This window comes from Drosophila rhopaloa, unplaced genomic scaffold (assembly GCF_018152115.1).
Source record: "Drosophila rhopaloa isolate 14029-0021.01 unplaced genomic scaffold, ASM1815211v1 contig_47, whole genome shotgun sequence".
Lineage (NCBI taxonomy): Eukaryota > Metazoa > Arthropoda > Insecta > Diptera > Drosophilidae > Drosophila > Drosophila rhopaloa.
Genome location: NW_025335142.1, coordinates 2600875 through 2619616, shown reverse-complemented (window position 1 = coordinate 2619616; position 18742 = coordinate 2600875). Strand labels below are relative to the sequence as shown.

Below are 18742 nucleotides of genomic sequence, written 5' to 3'. Positions count from 1 at the left end.
GGGAATCAACAAAGTAATTGCGAATCTCGCAGCTGAGACTCAATAGTATTCTGATATTCCACTCTCAGAATTCTCTCGATCATTAGCAATTCTAAAAAGGCGTAAACCCTCCATTTATCACCTTTGCAAAGCAAATAGATTAGACTGGAAAAACAAAATAGAATTTAGGGTTTGTTTTGATATTTTGTCAAAAATATTTATCTGATCTTAATCAAATGTTGAATGTTGTATTAGTAAACAAAATGACTCATTCTTACTCGAACAATCTGGCTCTTGACTCATTGTTTTCATCTTTTGTACCATTCCAGTTCTTCGGAATTGAAAAGAATACACAAACAGTTTATTTTATGCTCAACTGATGACTATATGTTCTATAGAAATTATAAAAACCTTTAAAAAACGATTGAATTAAATCAATTTTCAGCAAAGTCCACAGGGCGACACTTAAAAAATAAAACCTTAACTAAGCTGTAGCGTAATTAATAAGTCCCCAAAACCCCATAAAAAAACACTACTTTCAGTAGTCAGAATTATTCTTGGTGAGATCAAATTTCAATGTATTGTTTTTTTCACGATTTTCACTTACAAGATTTTAATTATAGAAGAAGCGTAATACAGAAGTATTAAATAATAAATAACAATTTGCATTCGTTGCATTTTTTAACATGGAAACTAATGTGTTTTAAAGCCCAAAAACAATTCAGGGCGACTGTCCTTTGATAAGATCAACAGTTTGCAAAAAAATTAAAATGTTAAATGTATTGTACATAGTAAGGTTTTAGGAAGAATCGGTTGCAGAGAGGAGGCTGCGGAGCGGCGCGATTCTTGAACGGATCGGGGCCGCAGCGCGATTGGAAGGCAGTGAGTTCTTGTGTGTCTAAGAGAGTGTCTAAGCGAGGCTTTAAGTCTTTGTTGGCAGTACCACCTGCAGGAAGACGACGTGGAACGCAGTCGGAGTCGGCGCGACCAGGAGGGCCAGGATGTCCACAGTGTCATATCATCCGATATGTCCTATCCCGGCGGCTAGACATCCGGCATTCAGCCGGATCCAGCCAACGCGCCAGCGTGTCCCAGAGAGCAACCCGTGGGTGAAACCACGAGCTCCAATCAACCCATTTCCACGTCCGTATCCGGTTCGCGTTCCGTGGAGAGCCCGTTGGAGTTCTGTGCCATCTGGAGTGTGGTGCGAGTGTAGTCCAGCGGCTCCACGCCGATGTCCTCGTACTCGTGCTTTTCGCCAAGCGGACAGAGTCCAACCTCGTCCTCGTCGATCGCATCGGCGGCTGAGCCCTCGGCCTCCTCCTCCGCATCGCTCCAGTCCTCGGCCACCTCCACGTTGACGGGCAGGTACATGTGGAAGGGGCGTTGCTCCCGCAGCCACGGTGTCAAGAAGATGTGGCTGGCGGTCATGCGCTCCGTGAAATCTTTTCGCAGCAGTGACAGCAAGAGCCAGCGCACCGACTTTGACAGCGTCATGGGGATCTGCACGTTGCCGTGCCGGATCACGGTGATGAGGTTGCAGTTGGCCTTCTCGTAGAAAGGATACTGACCCACCAGCATCGTGTAGAGGATTACGCCCAGCGACCACATATCCGCAGGTTTACCCTTGTACGTCGGCTGGGGGCAAAGAAGTTCCGGAGCGGTGTAAAGCGGGCATCCGATTTTGTCGCTCAGAGTGTCGTCATCGCCGTCGAGTATCATTGAGCCTTCTAACGATTCATACTGTAGTTTGGTTCTGTAATAGAAAAGGAAAAAATTCCAATAAAAGTTTCAATCATGGGTAAGTTTTCTTAATTTTAATTCTTTAAGTCTTGGGATACATTTTATAACAATCATTGCCGGTATTTGTTTTAGGTTAATTTAAATTATTATCAAAAGATTTTTTAATTCCAAATCTAAACTGATAAATAGTTTTCAGAATTTAGAAATGCCAAAATTTGTTACCACTACACCTTGAGTTAGCATTGCCACTATTCTGATCCCAACTGTACCCGAACATCAGACCCAGCGTCGAGCTCTACATCATGTGCAATCCCTGGGCTTGCATAACCCCCGATTTTGTGGGGCCATTAGCTAGCGCAATATCGAAGAGACTTGAATCGATCGGCCACGGCGTTTCAGTTGTAGTTGTCGTTGGCGTTGGCGTGTTGACAAGTCAAAAGGCGAATTGGCCGAAAGAGCAGTGTGAGTTGTGTTAAGTTGGGTTGGTGACGAAAGCGCAGCTTGCGACCCCCGACACCCATGGGCGAGTGCCTCCGCACTCCCCCTCCACTGGCCCACTCCATTGACATTGGCCCACATTCGAATGCAAAAAGTAACGAAAACGCCTGCAAACACAGCGAATAGAGCCGAAAGAGAGTCAGCTGTGCTGTGAGTGAGTGAAGTGACGTATCGCAACTTGTTGCTGCAACGGCGCTTCTGCTGGGATCCGAGCACTACAATTTGCGGTTCGAGGGCTACGGGGCCCACGAGGGGAGTTCCAATAGCGAACCGACAGATATACAAACACACGGTTGCCGTGGTCTGGTATCCAAACATTTAAAGAGCCAAACACAAAGCAGGCCAAAAAAACCTCGAGCTGACCCTGAACAAAAACAAGCTTTGAAAACGCGCCTCTCTCGTCACAAATTACAGAGTACACTGTAGAAAACATATTACCTTCAACTTGATATCAACAGGTGAGAATAAAATATCAAGTTTGTTATTATTTGTAATATTTTTGGGGTAAAGGTCTTGAAAACTATAATGAACACAGGTTTTAAATGGAAAATATTTCTGAGAAAAAATACTTTTTAACTGTATTTCATTTTTAAATACTTTCATTATTAAATACTTTAATAAAACAGTAAATAATTGTGTTAATGTCAATAATAAATCTAAATAATAAATTGACTTTAAGCAGATAATAATTAAATTACACAAAAGGGTAATCTTTTTTATGATATCCGGATAAATTTATTTGCAGTTTTCTAAAATTTTTATTTTATTTTTTTAAATATATTTTTTTATGTTAAGTATTAGCAATATTATAAAGATATTTTAAAGATCAAGGCTTTTTATGAATCAATAAAAAGTAATAACATGTTTCTGTGCACGAAATACAAGTTGAGATGTGAAGTGGAGAATAGTTGCAGCTGGTGACCTCGATGTGATAAATAGAGAGGCTTTAAAGAGCGTCTTTGGGGGCGGGAGAGTCAGCGATCTCTCTTTGGCACAAATTAAACGTGCGATAGAGGTTAAACCAAAATCAGAAATGAAATACGGAAAACTGGCGGTAGATAAGTGCTCAAACACCTTGGAAGTATTTATGTACAGGCGAGCAGACAAAATAAAAGTATGAATACGCGTTTGTATATAGGCACTGGCATATATATAAATGCGTTAAAAATACAGAAGATCAGAGTCAGGGCCACTCACCGCACAGTGACCTTAAAATTTCGGTTCGTTGTTTGGATGTGCGTGTATGCACCCCTTCGGATATGAATATGATATACACACGCCTATGTACACCCAGTACTTATCTATATAGTATTTTCGAATGGAAATGAGCGCTAATAATCACAGCGCATTTAAATCGCATTGAACACTTGTTGTTTATTCCTCGCCAAGGTGAGAGAGAGGTATACTAGGTAGAGATCTATTGGTGTCTTCCTTCCGCTGTTTTTGCACTTGGCACAGAACGTCGAAATGACGAAAAAATCAGCCGACATTTCGCTAATTGTAAGCCATACGAAATCGAGCAATTGTTCACGTCATTCCCTGCTGATGTCAGTAAAAACGATGATAATAAGAACGGGAGACAGCGCGTTTTCGATTCATTCGTATTTACAGGCATACGCTAAAATATATTTGGAGTCGAATCGAGGCAAGGTGGGGCGAATATTTCATCAGCCACTGTTATCTACACCGTCACAAACAAACAAAAAAGAACACTGTAGAAGGTGGCCTCCACCTCCCTTCAGCACTCCCACCCATATTGCAAATGCTATGTTGTACAATTCTTGAAATGTGGCAATAAAGCTAGCTTCCAAAACGTGTAATGTAAAAACGGATGGGCCAACATTTTTGCCACCACTGTAACCATTAGCCCTTGTGTATGTACACAGGTACACTTGAGGTCAATAATATAAAGCTACTATGTTATCTGCTAAAATATGTGGGAACATTTCCAAGCGGAAATATGGTAAGAAAATTTATCATTGTTTATGAATACCAACAATTGGTTAAATTTGTGAAATCACTTTATAAATATTTAAATTCGTAATGGACACTGACGGAATATTTCGTATAAATGTGTGGGATATCTAATGTTTTGTTTTCCAAATTCCACGAAATCCTTCAGGAAAGTAACAATCATAATCAATATAAAAACTACATTATAATTTTAAAACAAAGGAACCGTAGAAAAAATACATATTTTCAAAAAAAGTTTAAAATTTCACAATTTTTAAATACTGAAATAACAGTCATTTACGAGAACAAATTTAATTTTTTAAATTAAGATATGTATAGATAAAGATAAAGTATAAGAATAAATTATTTAAGCGTTAGCTTTCATTAATGTTTAAAACTTTTTTTGTATTGATAGAATAAAATAATATTGAGTAATAATAATAAATGTGTTCTCGGTATATATGTAAATCGCTATTTTGTTAGAATATTAAAAAAAAACAGAACTATTTATTTATTTTTCTATTTTAGGAACTACAATTTGCCCCTGAGCTGTGCATACAGTCATACGCTTCGCCTTTATGTGGTTTGTCAGTATAATTGTTTTTGTTGGCCTATTGGTGATTCGATTGCAACACTTGTTAAATGTTCAATGTTACCCACAACGACGGCGCCAGCAACAAAAGCAACAACAATATTGCGGGCCAATAACAAGAGCAACAATTGTGGCACCACCAACACACGACCACAAACAAGATCTCTCGCTCATAACGAGTTTCCATCGAATTGCAAAATAAAGCGACTAGCCATATGCAATTGAGTTGATATAAGGTATACATATGGCATATGGATATGGGGTTTTTTGAAGGTGTCACCGGGACTGGGGACGCAACTCACCTGGCCTCGTCGATGAAGTAGAACCGCTTGAGCTTGAGGTCCCTGAGAATAATCCCATTACGGTGGCACACCTGGACGGTCTGGCAGATTTGATGGAATATGGCCCTCGCCTCCGTTTCACACAGTCTCTTCTCGTGGCGGATATAGGTGTGCAGATTTTCGTACACTCCGGTCACGCCGCCCGTAGAGTCCCTCTCCTGCGGAACGGGGGCTATGAGTATATAGGTGCGATCCTTGGACAGAGCCACTATATCATGCACGGGTCGAATCAAAGAATGACCATAGATGGTGCTCCTGCGCAGCTCCTCATCCTGCTGCTGCAGTTGGAAATATGCCCGCTGCACCTTATGAAGCGGCTCGTTGACAATCCTGCAGAGAAACTCCTCCCCGGTGAAGATGTCCACGCAGCGCAGATTGGACGCGGTGAGATCGACCAGGTGGCGATAGGAGGCGGGCGTCTTGGCAGCCACGGCGGCCGATATGTGACTAGGCTGGGCGCTGATCAGATAACGCTGTTTGATCAGCTTGACGGGCTGCTGATCCGTGGGCTCCGCAGCAATTCCCAAAGCCAAAAGGTCACAGGTTCCTCCCGGAGTCAATAGTTTCTCCCGAATGGTCTGCAGCATCTTGGCATTAGGGAACTCCTTTTTGGGCGTGAAAAGACCCAGTACAGTGGTGTCCTCCTGGTTGGAACTCATGCTGCTGCTGCTGGAGGAGGTCGCTACTGCTGGCGAGCCTGGTGACGAATAGGTGACTATTTTGTTGGCTGCCGCAGACACTGTTCTGCTATTTTGGCCGCTACTGTTATCCATGCTTGCTTGTTTACAACTTTAACTTTATCACAGTTCTTGGTCTCGCTACGTCTTCTTCTTTTTCTTGCTACTTTTGTTATTCTTCTTTAGCTTGGCTGTACTTAGCTGTTAATTGTTTTGACATTTAGCGACGCGCCGTTTAGTATACGATTAATTCGGATTTAAACTCTCGATTAAGGTTTAGGCTACCTTGTTATTTTGGCAATGTGCAATGCGGGTACTCGCTGACGAAATGCGGCGATTTTAAAACAAATCGAACACTAAATTCGCGAAACGGCACGAAACGCGACCGTCTACTCCGCAGTTTGAATTTCAAATGTGACCGAAAACTGTGACTCGCGTGGCTGGAAGAAGCACGGCGCAAGGAGAATGGGAAAATACAGCGGCGCTCTCGCGCGCTCTCTTGCTCGCTCTCACTACACCGATCCGTTTCCATCTCACTCGCTCTAGGCAAAGACGTGGTAAGAACGCGAAGGGATAGGAGAGAGAGAGAGAGTAAAAGATAAAGGAGAGGCCGAGAGCAACGTTATTTTTCAAAATGTAAATGGACGGTGGAGAGGGAGAGACAGAGCATCGTTATTTTTGAAATCATTGCGTTGAACGCTGAAATTCCCGACGACTGAATTCAAAAAACCTTACTGTACGAGCACTATCTTTACAGCAACCCTTAAAACTTGTATGATTTTACATAATAATCTGTGCACTAATAAAACGTGGCAGTAATTTAAAAAGATAGGCGGTTGCCTGAAATTTGAAATTATAATATCGAACTAATATATGTATGTACATATGTAAGTACAGTCAACTCGAATTTTGATTTAGTTTTATTGGCTACTGGGAATATAATGTAATATCTTCAAGAATCGAAAACGGTCAACCTCGGTTTCTGCTAAAGACTGATTATCCAAATTGTAAATCAAAATATATATTAGAACATTATGATAAAATAGTTGGCCGACTGTGGATATGAAAAAGATACATACATATTTGAGAAATATTTGCTAAAGGACGAGCTTAAGGCCTTCTGCTGCTATAGCTCTATAATAGACCCGCTGTTAGCTTACAGTTTTAACTATAAGTTAGCATTAGATAATAATAATAAAAATTTGCTAAAGGATCCTTGGTATAATTTGACGCTTTACCGTAATTTATTTATTCCGCAAACCAAATATTGTATGTACATATGTATACTTGACTATTGGGGATTTTCGGACCTGTACAACAGTTCCCAAAATATAAAAATATAACATCCAATGTTAATACCAATAATATATTGAAAAAACAATAAGATCAAATAAAACTTTTTCGAATTATGAAAGCTTCATTGCTTACATACAGTTTAATATTGAAATGTGCCCTCCAATCTTATGGATCTTCCAAATCGATCATCGAATTTCTTCCTGTGCGTGATCATTTGTCTGTATATGTACATATGTATATGTCTTGCTGTTTGTCCTCGCAGTGCAGACAATTTCAAGATTTTTGCAGCTGTCCCGAAACGAGGATCACTGGGCTACGCAGGAATTACGACAAGAACAGAAGGTAGTGATCAGAGGAGATCTTCGAGGAGCAGGTAAGAACCACCGAGCGGCATTATGTCGCAGGTAGATTTCTATGTCAGCTGCACTATTCCACCCCTAAGCACTATAGTCCACTATATAGTGCATTGGTGCAGGGCTGTACATGCGATGCAGTTGCAGCTGGCGCAAGGTGATTTCCCACTAAAGACATCCGTCTGCTCTTCGTCTGAGAATACACACAAACGCGTTCAAGAATGTAGCACCGTTCACAAGAAATTAATATGACCTTTTTCCATACCTACAAAATTATTTCTTTAAGGAAATGCAAGAAATATTTTCAAACAATTCGTTTATTTTACTTGTATTTTTAAGAGTTTAAAAACACAATTGTTATTTCATATGCACTCATTCTTAAAGTTCCTTGCATATAAATCATTGTTAAATATTGGTTAGAAAATAAATTCAAGAACATTTAAGCCTAACGACTTTTATTTTCCATTTAGTGTGTACATTTTTATTATTTTTTGGTTAACATTTTCCAAATGCTATTACTTTAACCGCAATTGTTCATGCAACTTATTTTGGGCATTGGTTTTTATCAATGCGTTTTTCACAGATCTCTTCGATTGAATTTTTCATAATGTAACGATCTTTTTGAAACGCAACGTCCAGTTTATTTTCTTCTTCTACTCCCGACTTAGCCGATAAATACGAATGAGAAAATCGCGAACAGAACAAACAAAACTTTGTCTCTCTCTCATTTTTCGCCGTCCCTTTCCACGTTTTGTATCTGTTTCTTCAAAAAGAAGATTTAAACGAAAATTATACTGGTACCGTGACACCAATCCAACCGAACAAGGGGTTAAAGTATAAGGGTGACGATATCAAGCGGCGATTAAAAAATATATTGTTTAAAACAAAAATAGAAACGTGTATGTATGACATACTTATTCGCCACATTTTTATTGATTCGTTCTGGTCACTGCACTTATTAATATGATTAAGAAGGCATGAACATATTAATATGAAAATATATACACCGGAAATATATTCTATACAAATAATCACGTACATATGTGAATGGAAATCACATTTGTGTTTCATCATGGTTTGCAATGATTATTAATTTTTAGCTGAATGCTTAGTGTTCATTTGCTTACTGAGAAATTTATAATTAGGGGCAAAGAATTATATGATTATATAAGTCACAAAATAATTGATCCTTAGTTTTTAAAAGCATTTACATCTAAATGAATATCGTTTGTTTTATTCAGGTAATGAATAACATTTAACGGCTTATAAATTCACTCGATTTTTAAATAAGGAAACTATTTTTTCTATTCTTCTAATAATATTAGTATTCTTATAATTTATTGTATGATATAAGACATTTTAACATTCGCAAACAACAAATTGTTAAGCAATTTCACAATGATATTATATTTTAACTGGCGGAAAATATAACACTTCGCTCAAAAATAGTAATACGATTTCACCAGTTGATTCTACAATTTCATCAGACTGCATAAAATGACTGTACTTATAACAAACAACTATTTTACAAAATAACGAAATAATTTTTATTGTAGAGCCCCTGCAACCCACTGTACTTCAAGCTTAACCAAGAATACGTTACATTTTAAATTTAAATTTGAAGCAGTGTTGTGACCAAAACTGATTCGGTTGAGATATCTTATGAAAGCGGTTACTTTTTTACGCGACTTGCGAAGAGCGAAGTGGATGTAGCTTTGCTAAAATTTCCGCGTGCTTTTTGTTTTTGTCTGAACGAGCGAGTTTTTTGTTGTTGCCATGCTGGCATAAAATCTAGATTTCTCTCCCCATTTTAGAGTCGCCAAACTGAATGCGTCATCGGCTGCGTCATCAATTCGGGATGACGACGCTTCGCGATTCCGAATCCAATTCCCCTTCCTGATTCCCCAGTTGAAGCCCCGTCACAACGAACGACATTCCCTGAACAACCACATAAACTTGAATATCTAGTATACTGGTGGGCAGGAGTTTTATTATTCACTTCGAAGTTTCAGATTCGCACGAAATTGTGGAAGGTGAAGTTCTCGAAGTGAGTGGTTTTTGGATGGGAAATGCATGATGCATGGCGATGATTGGCATTTATAAAAAAGTAGATTAAAACGTTGCACGTGATAAGCACGTCGATTACACTTGTAGTGGAACTACATACATACATATGTATATTAGAAAAAAATGTAAGAAACATTTTAACAAAAAAAAATAAAATACATATTAAAGGTAAGAAATAAAAGAACAAATCAAAATAAAACAAATATTTTGATATGTATAGTTTGGTAAAAATGTTGTTTAGTATATATTTAAATATAATTTGTATACATATGTTGTAGCCAGGTATTTTGATTGGAGCTGGTCATAAGTTTATAAAAAAACTCGAAATTCGTATCTATAAATTGTTAAAGAGTAATAAAAAGAATCCTTTTGTATATAAAAATAGGTAAGAACTTAAGAAAAAGTAAAAATGGTATTAGCAATAAATGATACATTTTTTTTAATGATGTAGAAACACAGATTCGACCCTATGGAAGTGAAATGCTTTGAGATCCTAACGAAATTTAGCGGATCGGTGTAAATACCATTTACGAACGGTAAATCGGATCGGGCGTCACAGAAGATACACTCTCACTCTTTCGAGCGTGCAGTATACAACACAACAGGTTGTTTCGGTGTTTGGAGAAAGTGCTTAATGCCAACAATAACATCAGGTGCAATGACCACATACCTAGGCGGTGGTTGGTTCGAAAAAGTGTATAAATTGTCATGGAAACGCGACGCTCTGTGGACGGCAAAACATGCGAGGGAACTTGATCTGATTAAAACTTATAGAGGGATTTTCCGACGAAAAGATTTAATATGAACTACTATGAACCTACTTAAAAATACCTTAAGCTTATCCAACATTAGACAAGCTGCTTACATACTGTCAATAGAAATCATTAAAACTTTCTTTTTATTACAAAGAGAAAAAAACATGTAATGAGAAAAGCTGTTGAACTTTATTTTAATTATAAGGCACAGAAAAAACGTTGATATTGAACGATCTATTTACTATTTTTCATGTCAAGATATAATAAAGAATCTAAACTGAAAATTATTAAAAGCAATATGTACTCATACTACTATATTTCCCGACTACTGTATTTTTCTCATGGAAATTATGTTCGTTTAGTCTTAAGGATAAATTCCTTTCAGTTTGAAGGACACAAAACATGGGTTCAAGTACAGCAAACACTTTCCCAGTCACACACATTTATGCGTAGGTGGTGAAAATTGCTGCCCTTTTTTCGGGCTTAAGATCTTCCCAGATGCATTTCCCAGATGCCAGCATGCCTAGGATTAGGCATTGTCCAAAATATTTGTATGAAAGAGATACCCCGTCGAAATAGTATTGATGTTTTCTCGCACACATGCTCGGAAATATTATTACCAGTCACGGCGTGGGAACCGAAGCGGAAATGTCTCAGGATGCATGTATAATATTGCCATTTCTGCTGGAATTAAAGGTTGGTTATTTGCGACACATTTATAATACGGGTAGCACCGGCATTTCCCAGGTGAAAATTCTTTCTATAGCCAAAATAGCGGTCACCCTGCTTTTCATTTACGCATTGCAGCAAAAAATTAGCTGGTCATGGAAAATGAATTTTTGAAGAAAAAATTAACCCCTTATTCTCGTCTCGGACACAAAAGAAAGTGGGGTACAGACTGCAGCACACCATTAACCCTGTCAACCCCTATATGACAATGGTTTGAGCTATCAAAAGGATATTTTTCAATAAAATATTATCCAAAATAGTTTCATTAAGAATACCCCTTCTTGAGAGGTTGGTTTGTCATGCATATGTGCTTTTCCAGGCTTTCCGGAAACCTATTATGAAAGGGTAAAACAATTTCACAGTTTTTCCACACAAAAGTAAATCCATCTACATTTATGAATGGAAAATATTCTTAATCGTATCTTCAATGGGGTGGGTTTCGTCCAAATTTTTGTCAAGTTTTCTCATTTTTCACCATATAGATTCAAACGAACTTTGGCCCTTTTCTTCAATTTTGTAATTGCGCCGTTTATTTGCCCATTGTATTTTCTCGCGACCCTGTTTCACCCGGGATGAGCCCTATCTATTGTTCTTTTGTGACACTAAACTAGCTGGAAAACCTCTTTTTTATACTATCATCATTGTTACATTTTTTAACAAAAAAAACTAGAAAATTTCAAAGAAAATATATGCGCAATAACGATGATATAATCATGCAATCAGAAATCTGATAAGGTTTGTTTAGTTATTGAATAATTTCTGTGGGACTTTAAAAAATTCGCCTAAAAGTTTGCTACGCAAGGTTTACAGTCAGTCTTAAAGACATCTTTTAAGATTCGCGCTTTTTTATTGTTATCCCGCAGCAGTTAATCCAAAAACAAGTTTTTTACATGAAAATGTAGGTCTTTAAAGCGACGGATCCAGCATCCCTTAATGAAATTCCACGCTTCTACGCACTAAATACAGCCTGCAGTCCAAAAAGACCTACAAATGGTCCTGTGCACCACCACCTGCTTCCTGTGGAATGATGATGCTGAGATTCCGAGATATCCTTGCAGCTGAACATATGCGCCTACGCTTCTTATTAGGGTAGGTTCTCTGCCTGTAGGAATTTTGGATTTAACGACGCCCTCGAATGACCTAAAAAATTAAATCAACTGTACACAAGTACAGAAGGAACCACAATAAACGAAGGTAATCTGTTTCCTCGCTGAGATTTTCGGTAATAATAATAAGGTTTGAAATAGTACCTTAAGTTTTTTGTATACACGTTTTCATCTGAAATAAATAATCTTACTTTATTCTAAATATATATAGATTCAAAAAGGAAAATTATCATTTTTATTTGTGCTTAATATTTCCCAGATCAAAAACTGTATTTTCTCAAGATAACAATATTTAAGTTTAATTCCAAGAGAAACACAAGCCACAAATGTACATCAATTAATATATTTGCAAATATATAATATTGTATATGCTTATTTACACAGTTATATATATATAAATATATAGGTTTTTAAAGACATGTATGTATTGTTTAACAAATGCTGTGTGTGCATAACGTTTAATAAATTTATTTTGTACGTTTGCAGAGTAAATATGCTTTGCGTAATACCGCTTCTGCCATATTGTTTGGAATAATACACTGTAGACAGCTATACTGTAATGTGGTAAAGGTACGTTGTTATAGTTTATACCAAAATGTTCATCGATCATAAGTTTAGCAATATGTCTGGTTCAACGTTGGGTTATCGGAATGCATAGAATTCGAATGGGGTATTTATAGAGATTTTTTAAGTACACCTGTAGCAGAGATTCAGACCGTATCAGTTCGAAAACGCATACAAAATCAGACACGAAACCATTGCCCTTAACAAAAATAAAGTATTACATAATTACAACATATCTCATATTGTTCCTGGTACTAAGTAAATAACTAAGCAGTAATTTGAAGAAATCACAGAAAATATCATAAAGGAATCATAAGAAGTTTAGCTATTTACATTTGATTTTTTAGTGAAATATTAACAGAAATTAAAAACAGAATCTAAATCCGAAATATTTGTATCTGATTCTGGCCGATATTCGTTTCGCTTCTAGTCCCTGATCTGAAGTCGTGGCTTTGGAAGAATTGACTTAGGAATAGCCGGAGGTTTCGTTTTCGCTTTCCTCCACAATGGACTTCTTGTCCTCCGCCTTGCTGCGACCCGTGAATCTCTCGAAGATGGTGTGCTTTCCGCCCTTTTTGCCACCAGAAGGCGCCTTGAAGGATCCCCACGGTACCTTTCCAGCCTCCGAAGTGGTCATTAGAATGGAGTACGAGGAGCAGATCTCGCCCTCTTTGCTGTTCCGAATCCCGTAGAGGAAGTACACCACCATTCCGATGCAAACCCAGACGAAGAACCTCACCCAGGTCACGGCATCCAGGTGGACCATCAGCAGGATATTGCAGAAGATTCCCAGAGCCGGAACGAAGGGGACCAGGGGTACTTTGAAGATCATGCCACGGGTGTTCTGGTTGTGGACTGCTATTACGGCCACACAGGTGCTGGCGGCGAAGATGATGAATCCGTAGATGAGCAGGGCCCACCAGGTGCCCGTATAGAGCTGTGTCCACGACACCTTCAGCTCCACGCAGATGGCGAAGCTCAGGAAGATGAACAGCATTACGGCTACGGACACCACGGATCCGGGTTCGAAGCGCCCCAGCAGAGGCTCGAGACACCTGAACTGGGCCTTCAACCTGCCCGCCAACACCTCCTCGATCATCTCGCTGGTGGGCGAGGAGGTGTCCATGCTGGATTGCGATGCCACATCCTCATCATCATCGTCGTCGTCATCGGGACTGCCGGCCACCGCTGGCACCCTGATGGTTGTGTGGATCCGCTCCATGGGCCTGTACCGCAGGATGATCACGCTGGCCGAGACTATGGTGTAGGCCAACAGGGTGCCAATGGACATGAACTCCACCAGCTTGGCCAGGTCGAAGACCAGGGCGAGGCAGGCACTCAGCACCCCGGAAACCATTAGGTTGAGCAGGGGAACCTGGGTGGTGGGGTTAATCTTCCCGAAGCAACTAAAGAGCAGTCCGTCCGAGGCCATGGCGTACATGCAGCGGGGCAGGGCGAACAGGGATCCCAGCAGAGTGGTGGTCATGCCACACAGCGCCCCAATGGAGATCAGGTACTTGGCCCAGGAGAGGTTCAGCTGGCCAAAGGCCTCCGGCAGCGAGGCAGCCGGGTTGATCTCGCTGATGGGAATCATGAGGGTCAGGGCGGCACTCACCAGGATGTAGCCCACGGTGACCACAAACAGGGAGACCACCGTGGCCAGGGGAATGGACACCGACGGGTTCTTGGCCTCCTCCCCGGAAGTGGCTATCGAGTCGAAGCCCACGAAGGCATAGAAACACGTGGCCGCTCCCGCGATGACTCCTCCAATGCCGTAGGGCAGGAAGCCACCCTCCGCCTCGGACCAGTTCTTGGTGTCCGCATACCAGAATCCCACGCTGATGACCAGCACCATGACGGCTATGTTGACCAGGGTGAGCAGACTGTTGAACATCGCCGTGGCCTTGACTCCTCCGGCCAGGGCAGCCGCATAAACGATGCAGACCAGGAAGGCCAGGATGTCCGGGTATTGGGCCAGTCCGGGCTCATGGATCCCACCGGTCAGCATCAGAGTGGTGTTGCCTATCCAACCGCCAAGCATCGAGTCCACGTAGCCGCTCCAGGCACGGGCAACCGAGGCTGCTCCCAGCATGTGCTCCAGCAGGATGTTCCAGCCGATGACGAAGGCCCAGAACTCGCCCATCGAGATGTAGGTGTACACATATGCCGACCCCGCCTTCGGAACTCGCGTCCCGAATTCCGCGTAGCACAGGGCAGCCAGCATGGATATGAAGCCGGCCAGGACGAAGGACAATATGATGCCGGGTCCGGCCATTTCCTTGGCCACAGTTCCGGTCAGCACGTAGATGCCAGCACCAACCATATGGCCGATGCCTGGGGGAAATGGAAATTATATAGATAAGTGTTGTTTAAGGGGATGGTGCTCAAATTTCTGGTGGTTCCAAGGCAATAATTTAGGTGCTGTACAGTGTAGATAAGCAAAATCATATTGTTGTCCTATGTGTTGTGTTTTTAAATCTCTGGAGGTTTTTGAACCAGATCTTGGGTGTCGTAAACAATAAAGCAATATTTAGTGTTTGACTTTCTTGTGCCGAACTGCATTTTAAGCTCTGTAACAATAATTTTTCAAAAATTAAATAAGAGTAAGGATTTTGTTTTCAACGGCTAGCCATACTATTTAACAAGTGAAGAGGTCGCCAAAACCAACATTTAAGAAAAAGATTCGTAATTTTTATGCTTGAGGCACTGAGAAATATGTATCTTTTAAAACCGATCTGTATTTTGAATTTAAATATTGGGAAGCCCTTGTTTAAATTCCAATTGGAGTATCTTTGGGTCTCCCTAACAATTCATTTAAAGCTAGCATATGTTTCCCCAAAGAGCATTGAATCAATAAGGTTAGACTTTTAGAGACCCAACATGATATTCCTTAAAATAAGCCAAAACTTCAGAATCAAGCCGGTAATCGATTGATTAATAATCAATTACCCAACAGAGCGATGTCGAAGGTGTTGAGGCATCGGTTCAGCGGCGTTTCCATGACGTCAGTGGGCACCGACTTGGTGCGATTCATTTTGGTGCATATTCCCGACAATATGTGCTTCAGAATCGCCCGTCTCGAGCTCGGCATCCTGATTGATTCGATTGAAACCAACTCCGAAGGAATTAACGCCTCACAGACCACTTTTGGAGCTCAGAACTCAGGGATTTTGTTCTATTTTTTTGGGGAATATTTTGCGGCACTCCGGGACACTTTCACTTGTTGTACACGAACAGCTGTGACTGTATCGATTTTTGCATCAATTTCTAAAGCTCTATTTTCACTTGCAGAATGTTTCCACACGGACAGGAATCAGCTTTTCGGTGAGCTTTTTTTGAAGTGCGATAAAAAATGTCACACTAAAAAATGTTTCAAAAAATCGAAATCTAAAAAGCTAAAGGGATAGTTTTTAAAAAGATTACATTACATTGACAAGAAACAAAAGCTGTATTTAAATTATAGTGACTGTTAATGACGTACACAATTTATAACTACCTTTCCATTCTTACCTGTTACAAAAATTTATCAAAAATCCCAACTTCCTAACTTTACAAACATTAAAGTTATGGCGGCTATAGGATATAGTCGGCCGATCCCGGCCGTTTAGACTTATATACTGCGTGCAAAGGAACGAAGGGTGTGTTTTTATACCCTTGCAGAGGGTATTATAATTTTGGTCAAAAGTGTGCAACGCAGTGAAGGAGACATCTCCGACCCTATAAAGTATATATATTCTTGATCAGGATCACCTCCTGAGTTGATATAGCCATGTCCGTCTGTCCGTCTGTCTGTTTCTACGCAAACTAGTCTCTCAGTTTTAAAGCTATCGAGTTGAAACTTTGCACACAGCCTTCTTTCCTTTGCACGCAGTATATATGTCGGAACGGCTATATCCCGACTATATCCTAGAGCTGCCATATAACTGATTGATCGGAAATGCCATAACTTTGGTGTTTGTAAAGTTAGGAAGTTGGAATTTTCTATGGGTTTTATATTTGGCCAATCAATCCGACCTATCAAATTTCATAAGGATCGGCCGACTATATCTTATAGCTGCCATATAACTGATTGATCTGAAATGCCATAACTTTGGTGTTTGTATAGTTAGGAAGTTGGGATTTCCTATCTGTTTTATATTTGGCCAATCAATCCGACCTACCAAATTTCATAAGGATCGGCCGACTATATCTTATAGCTGCCATATAACTGATTTATCGGAAATGCCATAACTTTGGTGTTTGTAAAGTTAGGAAGTTGGGATTTCCTATCGGTTTTATATTTGGCCAATCAATCCGACCTACCAAATTTCATAAGGATCGGCCGACTATATCCTATAGCCGCCATATAACTGATTGATCTGAAATGCCATAACTTTGGTGTTTGTTAAGTTAGGAAGTTGGGATTTTCTATGGGTTTTATTTTTGGCCAATCAATCCGTCCTACTAAAGTTCATAAGGATTGGCCGACTATATCTTATAGTTGCCATACAACTGAACGATTGGAAATGCTATAACTTTGGTGTTTTTAAAGTTAGTAAGTTGGGATTTTTTATTAGTATTAAGAATTTCCTCATATGAATAATTTTGGAAAATATAATTTACAGAGTATTTTACAAGGGTATATCAACTTCGGCTCCGCCCGAAGTTAGCTTTCCTTTCTTGTTCAAGTTTCAATACGATATCTTTAAAACTGAGAGACTAGTTCGCGTTGAAACAGACAGACGGACAGACGGACATGCTTATATAAACTCAAGACGCGATCCTGATCAAGAATATATATACTTTATAGGGTCGAAAATGTCTTCTTTACTGCGTTGCACACCTTTGACCAAAATTATAATACCCTCTGCAAGGGTATAAAAAACCAAGTCTTAGTATTTAATTTATATCAATAAACCCCCCAATGTATACCTTTCGATGTTGTTTTATCAAAGACAAATAATTTATAAGCAATAAATAAACTATGTATAATTTGTGTAGCATACTTTTAAAACAACTCTTTCTTGTCTTTAAAACTTGCTTGTGCTTGGTTCAAAAACCGGAAATGAAATAGCCATATCCATTTTCATTGAGAAGATAGTTATTTCACTATGTCAATCAATAGACCGACATTTATAATAGGAATGCTGTCAGTTGATGAATATGGTAAATGGTTTTACAGTTCATAAATCTTAACTAAAATCAGACGAGTATATATTATGGTCTAAAGATTATGATTTTATATTGATGTTAAATTAACGCACAATTGGCTTAGAAACATTACAACGTACTTTGCACTAAGAAAATTTAATTGTAAGACTTTTATTAAAATTGATATATGGACAAACCTCAACGTCAAAAAGCAAACACATAAATATGTACTTAAAATTTTCTTGTTTTTTTAAGCATTGGAGTTAATTTTATTCGCAATAAAGGTGTGTCTGAAATATCAAAACTTGCTGAAGATCAAGTAATGTCTACTTTTGACTATTTTTTTATGTTTAACTATGTCCGGTAATGACTAAGTTTCTGAGCTCTGGGTCGCGTATTTGTTTCTCTTGTGCCGCCGACTGTATGCAAGAATATGTGATCTTTGTTGATCCACGCAATAGATATTTTGTCACACCCTTGATGCGACCAAAATTTATTATAACCATAAGTTTGTAGTTTTATGTATGAGCCCGAACCATTTCATTATGTTTTGTAAAGCCTAATCAACCGAAGTTAAGTGCAATGTATTAAGGCATGTTTTTTAGTAAACATGAAAGAAAAACAATTAAATACAAATATAGTCGAATAGAAGATACCAGTTTAGGAAGAAAATATTTATTTAATAGTTTTGTTCTTAGTGATTTATTTTTTTTTTGGCAAAATATAAGGTAATCAATTAATTATGTTTATATGAATGATTTAGTTTTAATAATGGGAACTTCCCTAAAGTTATTTAAAAGGAATTTAGTATACATATTAATCTGGATACTAAGCATTGGCAATAAAACTCTGTTTAGATGGACAAAATATTTGACCTTTTCCTTAAATTTGTAAAAAATATGAGAATCAAACTTGGCTTAAGGGTTTTATTATTTTCATCCGCTGTCTGGGGAACACAC

The 18742-nt window shown here is 39.1% G+C and overlaps 2 protein-coding genes across 2 annotated transcripts; both read right to left on the bottom strand.

Moving 5' to 3' along the window:
* Positions 1–530: 530 nt before the first annotated feature.
* On the bottom strand, positions 531–6254 carry LOC108037877 (tribbles). Its single transcript, XM_017114543.2, has 2 exons — positions 5068–6254; positions 531–1735 (listed from the first exon to the last, which is right to left on the bottom strand). The coding sequence occupies exons 1-2, from the start codon at positions 5877–5879 to the stop codon at positions 1108–1110; spliced, it is 1440 nt and encodes a 479-aa protein (XP_016970032.1). The 5' UTR covers positions 5880–6254; the 3' UTR covers positions 531–1107.
* Positions 6255–12409: 6155 nt separating this feature from the next.
* LOC108037899 (cationic amino acid transporter 4) lies at positions 12410–15879 on the bottom strand. Its single transcript, XM_017114569.2, has 2 exons — positions 15603–15879; positions 12410–14987 (listed from the first exon to the last, which is right to left on the bottom strand). The coding sequence occupies exons 1-2, from the start codon at positions 15742–15744 to the stop codon at positions 13120–13122; spliced, it is 2010 nt and encodes a 669-aa protein (XP_016970058.1). The 5' UTR covers positions 15745–15879; the 3' UTR covers positions 12410–13119.
* Positions 15880–18742: the final 2863 nt, after the last annotated feature.